Source organism: Centruroides sculpturatus, unplaced genomic scaffold (genome assembly GCF_000671375.1).
Source record: "Centruroides sculpturatus isolate CEXI.00-Female unplaced genomic scaffold, Cexi_2.0 scaffold152, whole genome shotgun sequence".
Taxonomy (NCBI): Eukaryota; Metazoa; Arthropoda; class Arachnida; order Scorpiones; family Buthidae; genus Centruroides; species Centruroides sculpturatus.
Genome location: NW_019384348.1, coordinates 832,960 through 847,727, shown reverse-complemented (window position 1 = coordinate 847,727; position 14,768 = coordinate 832,960). Strand labels below are relative to the sequence as shown.

General features: G+C 28.3%; 1 protein-coding gene across 1 annotated transcript in view; it reads right to left on the bottom strand.

Annotated features, from left to right (window-relative positions):
- The window catches only part of LOC111636885 (ATP-dependent Clp protease ATP-binding subunit clpX-like, mitochondrial), a gene marked incomplete at its 5' end in the record, with an annotated part of 35,474 nt that overhangs the window by 2,006 nt on the left and 18,700 nt on the right, over positions 1-14,768 (bottom strand). Inside the window, 6 exons of the mRNA XM_023382280.1 lie at positions 395-487; positions 2,672-2,971; positions 4,330-4,494; positions 6,347-6,435; positions 11,689-11,853; positions 12,986-13,162. Coding sequence (XP_023238048.1) covers positions 395-487; positions 2,672-2,971; positions 4,330-4,494; positions 6,347-6,435; positions 11,689-11,853; positions 12,986-13,162 — 989 coding nt within the window. The remainder of the gene's footprint in view (positions 1-394; positions 488-2,671; positions 2,972-4,329; positions 4,495-6,346; positions 6,436-11,688; positions 11,854-12,985; positions 13,163-14,768) is intronic.

Below are 14,768 nucleotides of genomic sequence, written 5' to 3'. Positions count from 1 at the left end.
TTTTCCTTTGTTTAAGGGTATTTGGGCAGTTTATTCTCTGTTATATTCTCAAGTAAACAATACATACAAGTACAGTACAGTATTTTCTGAGGAAACACTCGTACTTATTTTTTTTAACCCCATTCCCGATAACCCGGCATTTTCACAAACTCGGCCACCCTTCGGTCCACATTAGGCCGAGTTTACGAGGTTCTACTGTATCTTTTATAATTTTCAATAAGATGCTTTATCCCATTTCATAAAGTTGACTGAAGATGGATGGAATAAAGACATTGCCATCAATATTTCCTAGTATTTATATAGAAATCTTAATAACTAAAGTTAAGTGCATATATAGACACTATTTCAATAGAATTTATATGCAAATGAAAAAACAAAATATATTTAAGTTTACCATTATTGCTCGCAAACCTCGTGCTCCAGTTTTTCTTTCCATTGCCAACCTCGCAACAGATTTTAAGGCCTCGGGAGAAAAACTTAATTCAACCTAATAAATTAAAATTAAATGTAAAGCTGAAAATCACAAATACCTAAATAGTTTGGTAAACTTGCAATTTATCGAAAATTTTCTAATATATTGTTTTTACTTAGAACATATTATTAAATCTAAATTATTATTTATTTAGAAAAATAAATTTTTTCAAAAATACTATAATAGTAAATGAAATAAAAAGAAATGAAACTATAAAAATAATTGGCATGGGAGAGAAAAATAATATGATTTAAGCATGAGTTTGTATTCCTGGAGTATGCATTAGAGACAAACATTTATTCAAAATAGGGCAAATTATTCCATATAAAAATTTATGCATTTCCATAATGTATTATCAAATCACCAAAATAATAATTTTTTCATTTGTTTTATGCAGCCAATCTTTATTTTCAATGTCTACACATTCAAAATCAGTAATGTCTGTAGTTGTTTGCCTTTAATTATATAATTTTGAAAACTAAGTTACTATACTCATGAAGTTTTGCATTTTTTAAGATTTGTAAAATAATACAGTGGAATCACTTGTTTTTTTTTTAATATTTCTTATGGAAGTATTAATATTTCTTATGGAAGTGTTAACCATTTATTAATATGCAAATGTAGTTTTAATGTAATCACAATTATCATTTAACATAATAAAACAAAGTACAACATTTAAAATTTTCCAAACAAAGTAACCATTACTGTTGCAGACTGAATGATTATTACTCAATTTCTGAATTTTAAACAAATTGAGGGAGAAAAAATTAAATTACAATGTCTACTTACTTTCCATAAAATTTAAAAGACATGTAAATCATTCACAAGAGGCAGGAATGATATAATCATATTATGTGCATATTTTTCTTTATTTTGTAATGGCATGTCCCAGTAGAACTGATTTAGCTAGACTGAGTGTTTTGAGTATAATTTTATAAGTCTTATAAAATCATATTTTGGCCAAAATTTCAAAATAGGTCTTTTTTAAACCAAAATATAATGTAACATCTTTTTTTGTAATTTTTTGAGAATTTTGTAGTCTTTTCCATCACATTTTGAAATTGCAGATTTTTTTAAAATTTTGTCCACCATTGCCATGTCACAATACTAGGGGTTAGCTTGACTTCTAGGGTCAGTTTAAAACAATGAAGTTTTGGCATATGCTTTCAAAAAGAAGAACCATAAGGATGGAATCTTCACTTCTATCTTTGGTAAATGCTAATTTTTTTTTTTAAATTTTGTGTACCTTCAATTGTATATGCCCACTAATGGCAGAGTGGATAAAATCACTGAACACTGGTAGTTCGTTGTGAGTTCACACCTCGCCAACAGGCTGGCATGTGGCTTAGACATTAGTAACATCTAAACAGCTTTCCATAAAAGACTTCCTGAGAGGCATTCCCCTCAGCAGATCACCCATACATCGCATTGCTATACTAGAATAAAAATAAACCAATCAATTATATACTTTAAGATAGATAACCCAACTATATGAGAAGAATAAATAAACAACTTTTTTAGAAAAGTGAATCTTAAAACTGCAAGGATTCAACTGTGCAATGCCCTAAAAATTGTAGTTGCTAACCAAGCAGAGCTACATCAAGCCAATGGTCCAGTAGCACAGATCACTTCTAGAAAACATAAAATAGCTCTTTCAACAAAGAGTTTAAAACAATGAAGAAAATTGAAGCCATTTTTAATGGAGAAGTAGATACATTTGAAGAGGACACACCTGAGCTCTCAAGCAGTGAAATCAGCCTCTTCAAGAAAACCACCTGTGATGACATGTGATGTGGAAGGATCATTAAGCAGATACAAAGTGTACTGGAAAAAAACTGTTGATCTTTCAAGTTTGAAAATTTATGCAGACGTATTGTTAGACTTCATGATTAACTGTATTATCATGTTATGTATGAAAGTCAACAATTAAAACACATCTGAATTAACCTCAGTTAATGCATATTTTCTGAAATTTTTATGTTTTTTTTAGATCATGATTTCAGAGCTTTAATACCTGCTTATTTTGCCATTTTGAATATAATTTTTTGTTACAATCACACATTGAAAAATTTTTATAATTTTGTTAAATTCACATATAAGTAGTACAAAATTTTTTAAAAAATTATCTTAAATTATGAAGATTAAAATATACATTTAATTACAGCAAATAATTTCTAATATAATTACAATAATAATTACCTTGTCCATTCCAATTAGCATTTGATATTGTGGTATTAAAGCATTACGAGGTTTAGTAAGGATTTCAATAAGCATTTCTTCATTCAAACTGTGGAGAGGTACAACTACTGGAAAACGTCCAACAAATTCAGGTATCATTCCAAATTCTATCAGATCTCTTGCTTCAACAATTCTTAAGAGAGCATCCTTTTCAGAATTATCATCTTCAGGAGAACTGTGAGTTGTAAAATTTGCTAATTCTGCTGCTGACGCTGCTCTCCTTCCTGGAGATTCTGAAACAGGCGCTCCAAATCCAAGATACTAAAAAAAAATTTTTTATTGAAGTCTTTTATTTTCTAATGATATGTAAAGAATTAATAAATTAAAATTTCTTTTAACATATCATATAATGTTACATATCATCAAATGTTACAAACTTGAAAAAATGAAATACTGCTTTTTCTAAATTATTTCAAAATAATATTGTTTCCATAAGAAAACATTTAAAAACTTGATTAATTCAATAATTCTCTCTAAACATTATAAATTTCTTGATATGGCCTAAATTTGTCTAATTTTTCCAGACTTGTCACAAACTTACAGGTCAAGTGATGAAAAAGGAGTCAGAAATCAGATCCAAAAAATTTTATTTATTTATTTATAACCTAGTTTTTGGATCTGATTTAGCCCATAGCAATATATATATTAATCATAGACAAAAATCAAAAATATTTAAAGGAAGAAATTTTTTTAAAATAATAAATAAAATGATTTATTGCCAAAACATATTTCTAAACAATAATTTTGACATTTTGACATGTCTTGCTACAAAATTTATGTATATAAACATAATTAGGTTATTTGAACTCTATTTGCTTTCTATTATAAATCATTATGAAGAAAATCAATAATTAATTAAAAACATTTCTACATATATTAAAAACCAGTCAAAAATTTGAGTGTAAATATTGAGAAACATATTCAGGATTTTATTTCTATCTTTATTATATATTACGAAAAGTGGATTTCCATAAGCTAGATAAGTATTTCCACTTACTTCGTCATCTTTACTAACCTAGATTCTATGCCCATGTCCATTCCTTCTTCAATATCATCTTATTTGTAGGAGTGCTATATTAATATTACTATCTTTTTTGAATTACTATATTACTGAAGAAGGAATGGACATGGGCATAGAATCCAGGTTAGTAAATATGATTTCAAAATTGCTTGGAAAGAGAAATGCTTGTGGAGCTATTCTGTTCCAAGGTTTCTTTTGAGAGAGAGCACTAATAATTTTTTTTCTTTTAAAAAGTGTTCTGCAATTAACAAACAGTTTAAAATACTGACCTCAACACTATTTAATTAAAATCTTATGAGCTCAGCATAATTCTAAAATAATATGAATTAAAGAATCTCTCTCTGATTTATTTATTAGTACATACTTTTTATTATTTATTTATTAAATAACAAGTGATTGGATAGAATATGCAGTTAAATTTATAGATTATTTTCATTTATAAAATTTAATATATGTATTTTAATTTTAAATTAGTGTATATCAACTTCATCTACATTTTCAGAATGTTAACAAAATATTTAAAAAACAACTTATCAGAGATGCTACATTATAAAAATTGCACAATTAAATTCATTAAATTCTATGTAAAAATATTTACCTTTTCATTTTTTCTTCTACTGACTATTCTGTCTAAGCCATTAAAGGCACCTGATGCTACAAAAAGTATATTAGTCGTATCTACAATGACTGTTTCGCCTCTTAATTTTCTAGAATTACGTTCTGGTACATTGACTAAGGTACCTTCAAGCATTTTAAGCATTCCCTAAAAATAAAAAATGCTTTTACATAAAAAATAATAATTACTGTTATTTCAGTTCAAATCTTACATTTAGACTCACATTTTTTTAATGGAATAATATTAATCTATTTTGGCAACTTAAAATTTATATTTTATTCTGCTAGATTATAGATCAATACAATTTATTAGGCACAAAATTCTAAAAACAAAAACTAAATCTTAAAAATGGATATGTTTATACCCTAAACTGATAAGTCTTTCACTTATATAAGTGACTTTTACAAAATTATCATTTGTTTTAAAGCAAAAGTTTTGGGACATTATTTTACTTACATACAGTATATATGAAGATCATTAAATTCATGAACTCTATAACAAATACATTATAGTAAGTATTAATATATTTAATGCTGCATTTTGAGTTAGAAGTTAAAAATTTAATTTATATATCAATTGAAAAATTGCATTAGCATTTGATATAATAAAATTTTGTTTAAGATTTCAGGAATCTGAGCCATTATATCAGATAATATATCCAAAATAGCAACTTGGAATAGTAAATATAAATATAATTATTATAGTGTTCTTTTTTTATCCAATGGATATAATTTATTTAAAAGCGTGTCTTAGAAATAATAACCATCTATCAAGCAGACTGACTATAAAACTTATGAAAATAAAAAATTTTGAGGATGTTAAAATTAGTTTAGCTTTATAATAACCAGTAAAAATCAGGTCATTTTGATTTCAGTATATACAATCAAATCAGTGATCAATTGAATTGATTTTATCCAAAGAATTATCTGATATGTAAAGTATCGAAGTTTCTTTAACAATCAATTATTATTAAATATAAATATTAAAATAAATATAACATTTAATTTAATATAAATATTTCTAGATGAAAGTATGATATGTATTCTGTTAATAATATATTTATCTAGAAAGGTTTGATTCAAAAATATAATATAAGTTTCATTTGAGATCATATAATGTGTGAATATTTATTACTTTAGACTACAGTCTGCAATTTCCAGGGTTTATTAATAGGAGATGGCTAGCATTTGCCTTATGACATTACATTTACCTGAAACTAAGGAACCGAGACAATGTATAAAAAAAAAAACTACCATCTAGGAAAGATCCCTATCATCATCATTCCTATAAGATTTTATCACTATTGCTACCAATAATTTTTTCTCTACCCTAGAGTGTAAGGTAAATGTTTAAAAAGGTTTCAGAATTTTTGACCAAACAATTGCTTATAACTTTGATATCACTAAACTGAAGAACTTCAGAAAATAATCATTGTGAAGAGCTTCTTAAAACAGTTAGAATGACCTACATCTGGCTATCAATTGGTCATTACTGACAAGCTATAAACACAAAAAAAAAAAAAAAAGCATCATGTGACATTTCAAGGTGTAGCTCAACAACAGTCATTAAAGATACTATCTGATATGTGGTTTGAAGATCATATGTCATAATATTGTGTTTAGATCAACTTTTTAGATCAATTTAACTCCTTGCACATCTTTTGAAATCAATTCCATTAATGTTGAACCAATGGTTTGGGCAAAATTTCACCTGTGGTACTCTCTGGTAAAATGTTATCAATTTTTTGAAATGTGTATTATAAGCAAATTAAGAGCTACAGTACACCCAAGTAAATTTTTATCACTGGAGTTGTGTATATCTTGGGGGGAAAAAAGGACTGCTGGTATCTGAGTAGTTTGATCTTCATTTAGCTCACTTTAGTGAAAATTTAAGATCCAAACATATTAAGGTGATGTGCTAAAGTGCTATGCACTGCCCTTATTTAACTGTACATAAATCAATAATTTAAATTTTAAAACTGTATAAAATTAAAGCATACTTGTTGCACACCTTCTCCACCAACATCTCGTAACTGATGAATGCCTGGCACTGCTCCTATTTTATCAACTTCATCAAGAAATACAATTCCTTCAAAATGAATAAATATTTTAAATTTATATGCATAAATTATATAAATGATTATAATATAAAATTTTATTGTGTAATTAAGAAAATCATTCTTTTAAAATAAAGACTAAATAAAATATTATAAAAGTAATAATTTTATAAAATAGACTTAATTAATAAATAAAATTTAATTTCTTCCAAAGCAGAATCTGTTCTTCTAGATAAATGAAATTAAAAAGCATTCCAACAATCCAAAACTTGTAGGAAAAAACATTATTGTTTTTGCTTCATAGTAATTAAGAATAAAGAACATACATAAATAGAGGTTTATGAAATTTTAATAAATTAACTTTTAAGACAATTATGAAATATTTTCTTTATCTATTAAAAATTTATGCAAAACTCATATTCTAAGTTTTACTTATATATCAATAAAATGATGCAAATTTTATTAATTTTAGGGTAAGAAATAAATAGAAAATAAATAAGTTGAAAATGAACAAATATACACTGTATTACTTCAAATATAAGCCACCTTCAAATTTAAGCCATAGTAGGAGTTTAAAATTGGAAAAAATAATAATAATTTTATATATATGATTTGATTCAATTGTAGCTGTGTCAATTGCAGGGTATTTTCCTTTTTTTACGCCCTGAGAATGATTTTCTGTATTTTTTACACTGAAATAATTTTTCCTTCGTGGCTCTCCAAAGACACATTCTTTTCACCAATCATAAATCTTTTACTGGCTGCATGATTTCCAATTTCTTCGGCACACAATATAACTTTTCTTCTGAATTCAGCATCATATGTACACCATTTTTCCATTATTAGTGAGTATAGGTAATAAAAAAATTTAAAATTCAATTCTATACAGCTGCTATCAAATAGTAACTGGATTAGATCAGAAAAGTGCAAATGGGGAACCACTGAATAAACTATCAACAATCATAATACTATGAATAAGCATAGAGTGTAAAGCTAAGACCCAATTGTTGGGGAGTGAGAGATTGGCAAAAATAAGAAGTTAAAATATTTGCTCTGAATTTAAGCTGCACCCTAATTTTGCATCTTAAAAATTGGAATAAAAAATGCAGCTTAAATTCAAAGTAATAAGGTATTATTGAAAAAAAATATAGCAGATACTCAAAAATATTTATCAAAAAATATTTTATTTTAAGTTGTATTTTTCAGATGAAGTGTTCCTAGTTCATATATTAATATTAAATAAAATGGAAAACTGATTATTTGCAATAGCAACAAAAAAATGTTATAACAGCAGAATATAAGTAGATTTGATAATTATATTATTAAATCTATTTATATTCTGTGCTTATATATCATAGAAAATAAATGGCAAATAAAAGAAGCTACCACACTTTCCAATGTATAAGATGACCCCCTGACTTTTACAGTTAAAATATAGAGTTCGGGATATACTCACCGTATAAGACTACCCCAGCCCGCCCTTGTATCTTATTACCGTACCTCCTCCTCTGCCTCTCAGATCTCACACATGCACACCTGCACCACTTCACTGCAGTCCTCAGGAGCAAAATCTGAGAGGCAGAGAAAGAGGTACAGTAATAGGATACATACAAGGGTGGGCCAGACGGGTGAAAGATGTTTGTTTTCTGGGCACAGCGCCACTCTATCTCTATCCATACCCCAGGCTTTCCGGCCAACTGCAGCACCCGCCCTATAAGACAATCCCCGACTTTTGAGATTTTCCTGGGTTAAAAGTTGTCTTATACACCGGAAAATACGGTATATTAATACATGACGTTTGTTCAAATTTGTTATTTTTTAGAAAGTTTTTTTCACCATTTGGCATGGCGCAGCATGGCCTGTACAGCTTTTGTGCCAAAAAACTTTAACAAACAAAACCAAACCAGAAAGTTTTATTTCTAGTTACATTAAATCAACAGTTTCCAAATTAATGATTTTAACATGAGAGTTAAAAAAAGACCAAGTCAAAAAAATGATAAATTGTGAAAAAATAATTTTCTTCAAATTCAATTCAGATTATCTAAACACGTAAGAAATTGATAAAGAAAAAATAATATTATGAAAATATAAAATTCTATAGCTGTATTACAGAAACATTGTCAAAAAATATCAACTATAAAATACATGAACTGTCTATATATAGACTTAATGTTGAACCAAATACAGGATGTAGACAACAATTTCACACCAGGCTACATCTTGAATCTGCTATGTATTATCTAAATACAACTGCACAAGTATAGATAATCAATAGTGGTTATTCAATGATGTAGTTGCCATGCAACCTATCCTCTTCTCGTAGACCAAATCCTAAGAAACTCCTCAGCTCCTAAGAAAGCTTGTGACACAATTTAAATTACAAAGTTGTAGAGCATCTCAAAATTAGTATAAAAATGTTTACCTAGCTTTTACCTACTACTCAAAGGAGCTATCTCAAGGTCAAGCCTCATGTATATCCCACAACCATTTTTTGAATGTATTCGGCCACTTCTCTTTTAAATACTTTAACCAGACAAAAAATATTTTGTACTAACTTTGAGACACACTCTATGACTTTGTAACTAAGATAGAATTTCAGCATTTCTTGATAGTCACTTACATTCATTCTGCCCTGTATGAACGCCACATTAGACTTTCCATTCCATTTGAATGATGCCCATATCATCACAAAACTGCCACATTGTTGACGTTTTGAACATACCTGTTCTTTCTGTCTTAAACTGTGCCAATAATACTGTCATCCACTTGGGCCATCCGAATTAAACTTTTATCATCACTCCATCTAATTCTCTTTCATTTCTCTTTCCAATACATCATTTCTTTGGCTGATTTTAACCTCTTCTGCTTTTGTTAGGCAGGGATGGGTTTTCTTTGACTGTAAAAAATTGGCCTGAATTTTTTATAATTCTGGAAACTGTTAATTTAGCTAGTGGATTGTCAGGTCTTATGGAAATTTGACATATTGATGGATGAATTATTGCCAATTTTTTTAAAAAAAGCCCATTTTATTTGTGGGGTTACTTTTGAGGGCCATCATTTGGAGCATTTTTATACTGTAAGTGTCTCCTAGATGTATAAAACTATTACTTAAATTATGAGATATTTTCTTTTCAAATTTTATTGCAATTTTCTGTTTGATAGTCCAGATTCCTTCCAGGCCATAATTAGTCCTTTCTCTATGTAAGTCCCTTGGCATGTCCCATGATTCAAAAGTCACACAAAATATCAATTAATGTTAATTAATCAGTTTCAAATTATGCTGCCATTTGCAATTGGCTAAGTAGTCTCTCTAATGGCAAAAATATGTATATTAATTACATCAAATTTGGTACCTTAAAGAAATTTTCATACTGGACCTATATTTATGAGACAATAAAAAATCGAAAAGTTTACTGTATAAATTATTAAATTTTAAATAATAAATGTTTGTTGGAATGTAATTGTTATGCAATAAGTACAGGTAACCCCTGTATAACACCGCACTTCTATAGCACAGATTCACTCTAACACGGTTTGGGAATTGGGTAAAACTCTCATACAACATGAAATATAATAAAGGGAGTGTTCTTTTATACCTCCACATAACTCAGCGCGAGCATTCTAATTGTTTTCGTGGCTACTTTGAATGCTCTTTCAACAAATAATCCAATTAATGGTTAAATTTTACAATTGGGACCCTTCTTTTGCCTCTGAAAGCTCATTTTAGAATTATAGATTCCTCCATCACAATACTATTGATAGTGCAAGTGCTGCCATCTTTCTTTCACCATCGTTCCTAAATGCCTACAAACAGCAGCGCACTCCCGTTGCAGAGCGACCACTAATAACGAACGCACCCAAAAAACTGTTACCAGTTGATGATGCTCATGCTGATATCATCATATAGGATGAATAATCCTCTGGTAAAATATTTACTTAAATAATAAATAAGTATTTTACCTATGGAAAAAATGAATAATAAATCTGATTTAAATAAAGATTTAACAGCATGTTTTTTTAATTTTTGGAACCTAACCCCCCTTTTCGCACTAGTTCTTTGTTTCGTGTAACACGGCAATTTTTTGGAACGTAACTCTCATGTTATATAGGGGTTACCTGTATGTTAACAATTAATTATTTCTTCATTTTTTTGAACAGTTTTTTTAGAAACTTTATTTTACTAAGTGGACTTATATTTATGAAACAGACTTTACACAGAAACAAGATGCAGCCTTGTGCAATACTTTTGTTTACACTTTGTATTCAACTTAATCTGTCTGTAGATTCTTATCATGTCATTTAGTGAAACATTATAATTTAAACATTACATTACATTTAGTGAAACAAATATAAAAATGTGATATTTTTAAATTTCATATTTTTAATTATTTATTCTTAAATCTTAGACTTTTAAGGTAAAAAATACATAAATAATATTTGATTTCTGAGACAAAATTTATTTAAAATTGGTTTCAGGCTTGTCAGATACACATTTGTATACTCTGTATGAGACTGAAGATGATAAAATAGTACACAAAAATAAATTATAAATATATCAAGGGATAATGCTTATAAAAGTATGAGTAAGCAAATCAAACATATGAAAATGTCATCAGATATATTGCATTGAAAATCAATCATAGGTGCAACAATGTGGGTCCAGTACCAGAATTTAACTGAGGAAGAGGAGATGCTTACTTTATATTAACAGTTGTGGGTGAATTTACAGAAGAGTTATTCAAAATGTTATTACAAACTCAAATTCAGTATATGTCTACTTAATATCAAATATGGAATACAGATGTTCCTCTAAATAAATTATTCCTGTTTTCAAAGTACAATCTTGGTTATAGTCAATGCTTTAAGAACTATTACTACAAGTCTAACTAAATGTTTTTGTCTCAGAAGTGCATAAAATTTGATTTCTGAACACCATAAAAGTTATAAGGTGCAAGAATTAATAAATAATGTTTTTAAATTTCATTTTTATATTTGTTACTACATAAACATTGTAATGTTTCACCAAATGGTGATAGCATGTAACATCTATAAACAGACTAGATCATATCATAAATTCTGACTTTTCACATATGGTCTAACAATAACAGCCTATGTGTAAACAACACTTGCTTTACATAAATAACATTTTTTACCAAATGACCTGTAATAGCTGTTTCAACAATGCTACAATTTTGTTTTAAAGATTTTAAAATTCAACAATCATCAATTTATAGAATAAATTTAATAGTTTTGTATTTTTTATGATTAACATAATAATTTCTTACCTTGTTGAGCTTTTTCAACATTATAATTGGCATCTTGTAGAAGTTTAGCTATGACTGATTCGATATCTTCTCCAACATAACCAGCCTGTGTAAGTGTAGTACAATCACAAATAGCAAATGGTACATCCAAACATTGAGCAATAGTTTGTGCTAATAATGTTTTACCTATCATTTAAAAATTCAAATCATTAAAAAAAATGCTTTCAAATCACTCAAAATTAAAAAAAGTTTTTAAATAAAATGATTTTTTTTTTGTAAATCATTACTAATTCTTTCAGTTACAAAGTTTTAGCAGACAAAATAAAAACAAAAAACTAGAAATTTTTCATAAATTATACACAACAAAATATTCAAATTAAAGTTAAATTTTTAAAATAGTTTTCAAATACTAATGAATCATTTATAACATTCAATAATTCTACAAATTGAAATAAATTCCCATAGAATCCATTCCAGCAATATATTTTACTTTGTAGATTATCTATACTAATATTATAAAGAGGTAATGTTTGTAAGTATGTATGTAAGTTTGTTTGCAGCAGGTAATCTCCGAAACTACTCATCCGATTTCAAAAATTCTTTCACCAATATTTAGAATGGAACCTCAGGGTGGACATAGGCTGTATATTATTCCATTAAACATTCATATAAATTAAAATATATAATCTAGGTTAAGGCTTTTCTGTCCAACAGATGGGCTACAAGTACGACACCCTAAGTTTGCTTTTCTGTGAGGCATTATGCTTTTCTGTGAAAATGAACTAAAGCAGATCATCTTCTATCTATCTATATAAATAAAAATGTAATGTTCGTTTGTTCCTACTGATTCCTTTGAAATTTTGACACAACGCTGCATTCGAATATGCACGTGTTTTTATATAATATACGTGTCGAAATTCCCCCCACTGAAGAGAGATGGTTAGGATTAAGGCTTACTTACTGTAAAGAACTCTGCTTCTATTTATATTATTTTAGATGCATTTTTGATTGCGTTTTAATAGGGTATGTCAAGAGAATGTACAATAAGAAGAAATTTTTCAAAAAATTCCCCCCATGGGGGAAGTGTTATACATTTATAATAGATATATTTTGAGCCACAACAACGCGTGGCGGGGTCTGCTAGTGTTATATAGAAAAGAAGGCTAAATATTGCTATACAAGATACAAAGGCAAACAAAGTCTAAAACCCTTATTTTAAAATTTAGAAAAGTTTTGAAATTTTATGTGTTCTAAACATTAAACTGCCTGAAGATGTTAAAGCAAGATGAGAAAATTTACTCTCAATTTTAAAACTCACCAGAACCAGTTGGTCCAAGTAATAAAATATTACTTTTTTCTAAACGAAGTTCATGGGTCATGACATCAAGTACATCTGATCCTCGATTTTGACGAGCATCTGAATCTTGTATTTGTTGTTGTTGAGGTGTTACACCAAGAGCATTACTATGAGAAATCCCTGGATTATGAAACAAATCTACAAAAATTTTAATATTTTTACTTAGCAAATATGTTTATCATTCATTTAACAGTAAATGATGTTTAAAATTTTACTTTTTTAAGATAAGAAATTATATTTTAATAAAAACAGCTAAATAAACTTTAAAAAAGATTGCTTAAAAAAATGAAAAAGAAAACTATGAGATGAGTAAATACATTATATATAAAATAAGTAAGTATTTAATGCTATAATGGTAACTTCTTACCTATACAACTTCTATATTAATATTCAATCATCATACTATTTAAATACATAAAAACAACATATATCATGACATAATATTTAAAGTCATTCTCCATTCCTATAATTTCCCTATTATATTGAAAGAAAACTGATTAATTTATATATTCTTAGATGTGTAATTATTTTATCATCTTTTTACACTGTATATAATTTCTCCAAATATTTAACATTTACATATATCAGAATTATTATAGTCATCTCATAATTTAATATACATATACTTTCTAGTATCCAAACTTCCAAATGTATAAATAGAATTACAGTGGTGCCTCATATAACGTACTTAATCCGTTCCATGTGCACGTCTGTTAAATGAAAAGTCCGTTATACGAAACGCATTTTCCCATAGAAATACATGTTAAAACATATAATTCGTTCCACATCATAACATATCCGTACTGTACCATAAAAAAAAAAAAATTGAAAATGGAGCAGTCACTAATTATGCCGGGTAGTCAGATGTTGTGAGGGGGAGGGGGAGGAACACTTTCTTCACACATTCATGCAGATACAGACTTTTTACACATTGCAGCAGGTATCTTTTTATTGTTTTTTAATCGGAGTCAGATTCAGGAGAGGCTATCGGAGCTTGCAGGGTCATCTCCACTTGTTCCATCCTCTGTTTTTTGGCAGCTTGCTACTTGAAAAACATGTCCCAGGTGGTCTGTTTCTCTCTCTTCTTCAACACCTGTCGGAAATAACGGGCAAGGGTGTTATTGTAGAGATCATTGATCCTATTAGTCTCAGCTCTGTTTGGATAATGAGTGTTGGTAAACTCCTGAACCTCTCCCCATTTGACAAATAAGTTTTTCTGAACTTTCACTTTTTCTGATGATTTCTTGCTTTGTTTCAATTGAAATCACCTTTCTGTTTTTTAGAAGCCATGATTTGCACAACACTTGAATAAATGTAAATACCCTGCACTGAGGTGATGTACGTAATAAACAAGGGAGCAATCCGAATCCCAACGGGAGCTCTGTACTTCAGATATACTAATAATATATTCTAATAATACTAATATATTGTAAAAATAGCATATTGTCATTGGCAACGGCAAAAGAGTGGAAACATCATTTGCACTTGTTCGCAGAAAGTCCGTTGTTCGGCTCATGTAACTGCCGAACGGAAAGTCCATTGTTCGCAGCATCCGTTATTTGAGGCGTACGTTATACGAGGCACCACTGTATAATAAGAGATATTCTAAAAACTCTTTTGAACTAAAAAAACTTAGAGAATGAAAAATCTATAAATTCATAATATGAATACAACAACAATTGTTTTGAATAACTTGATCAATTTTTTGAATTCAAGTAATCATTAGCAAATAAAAAAAAAAAAA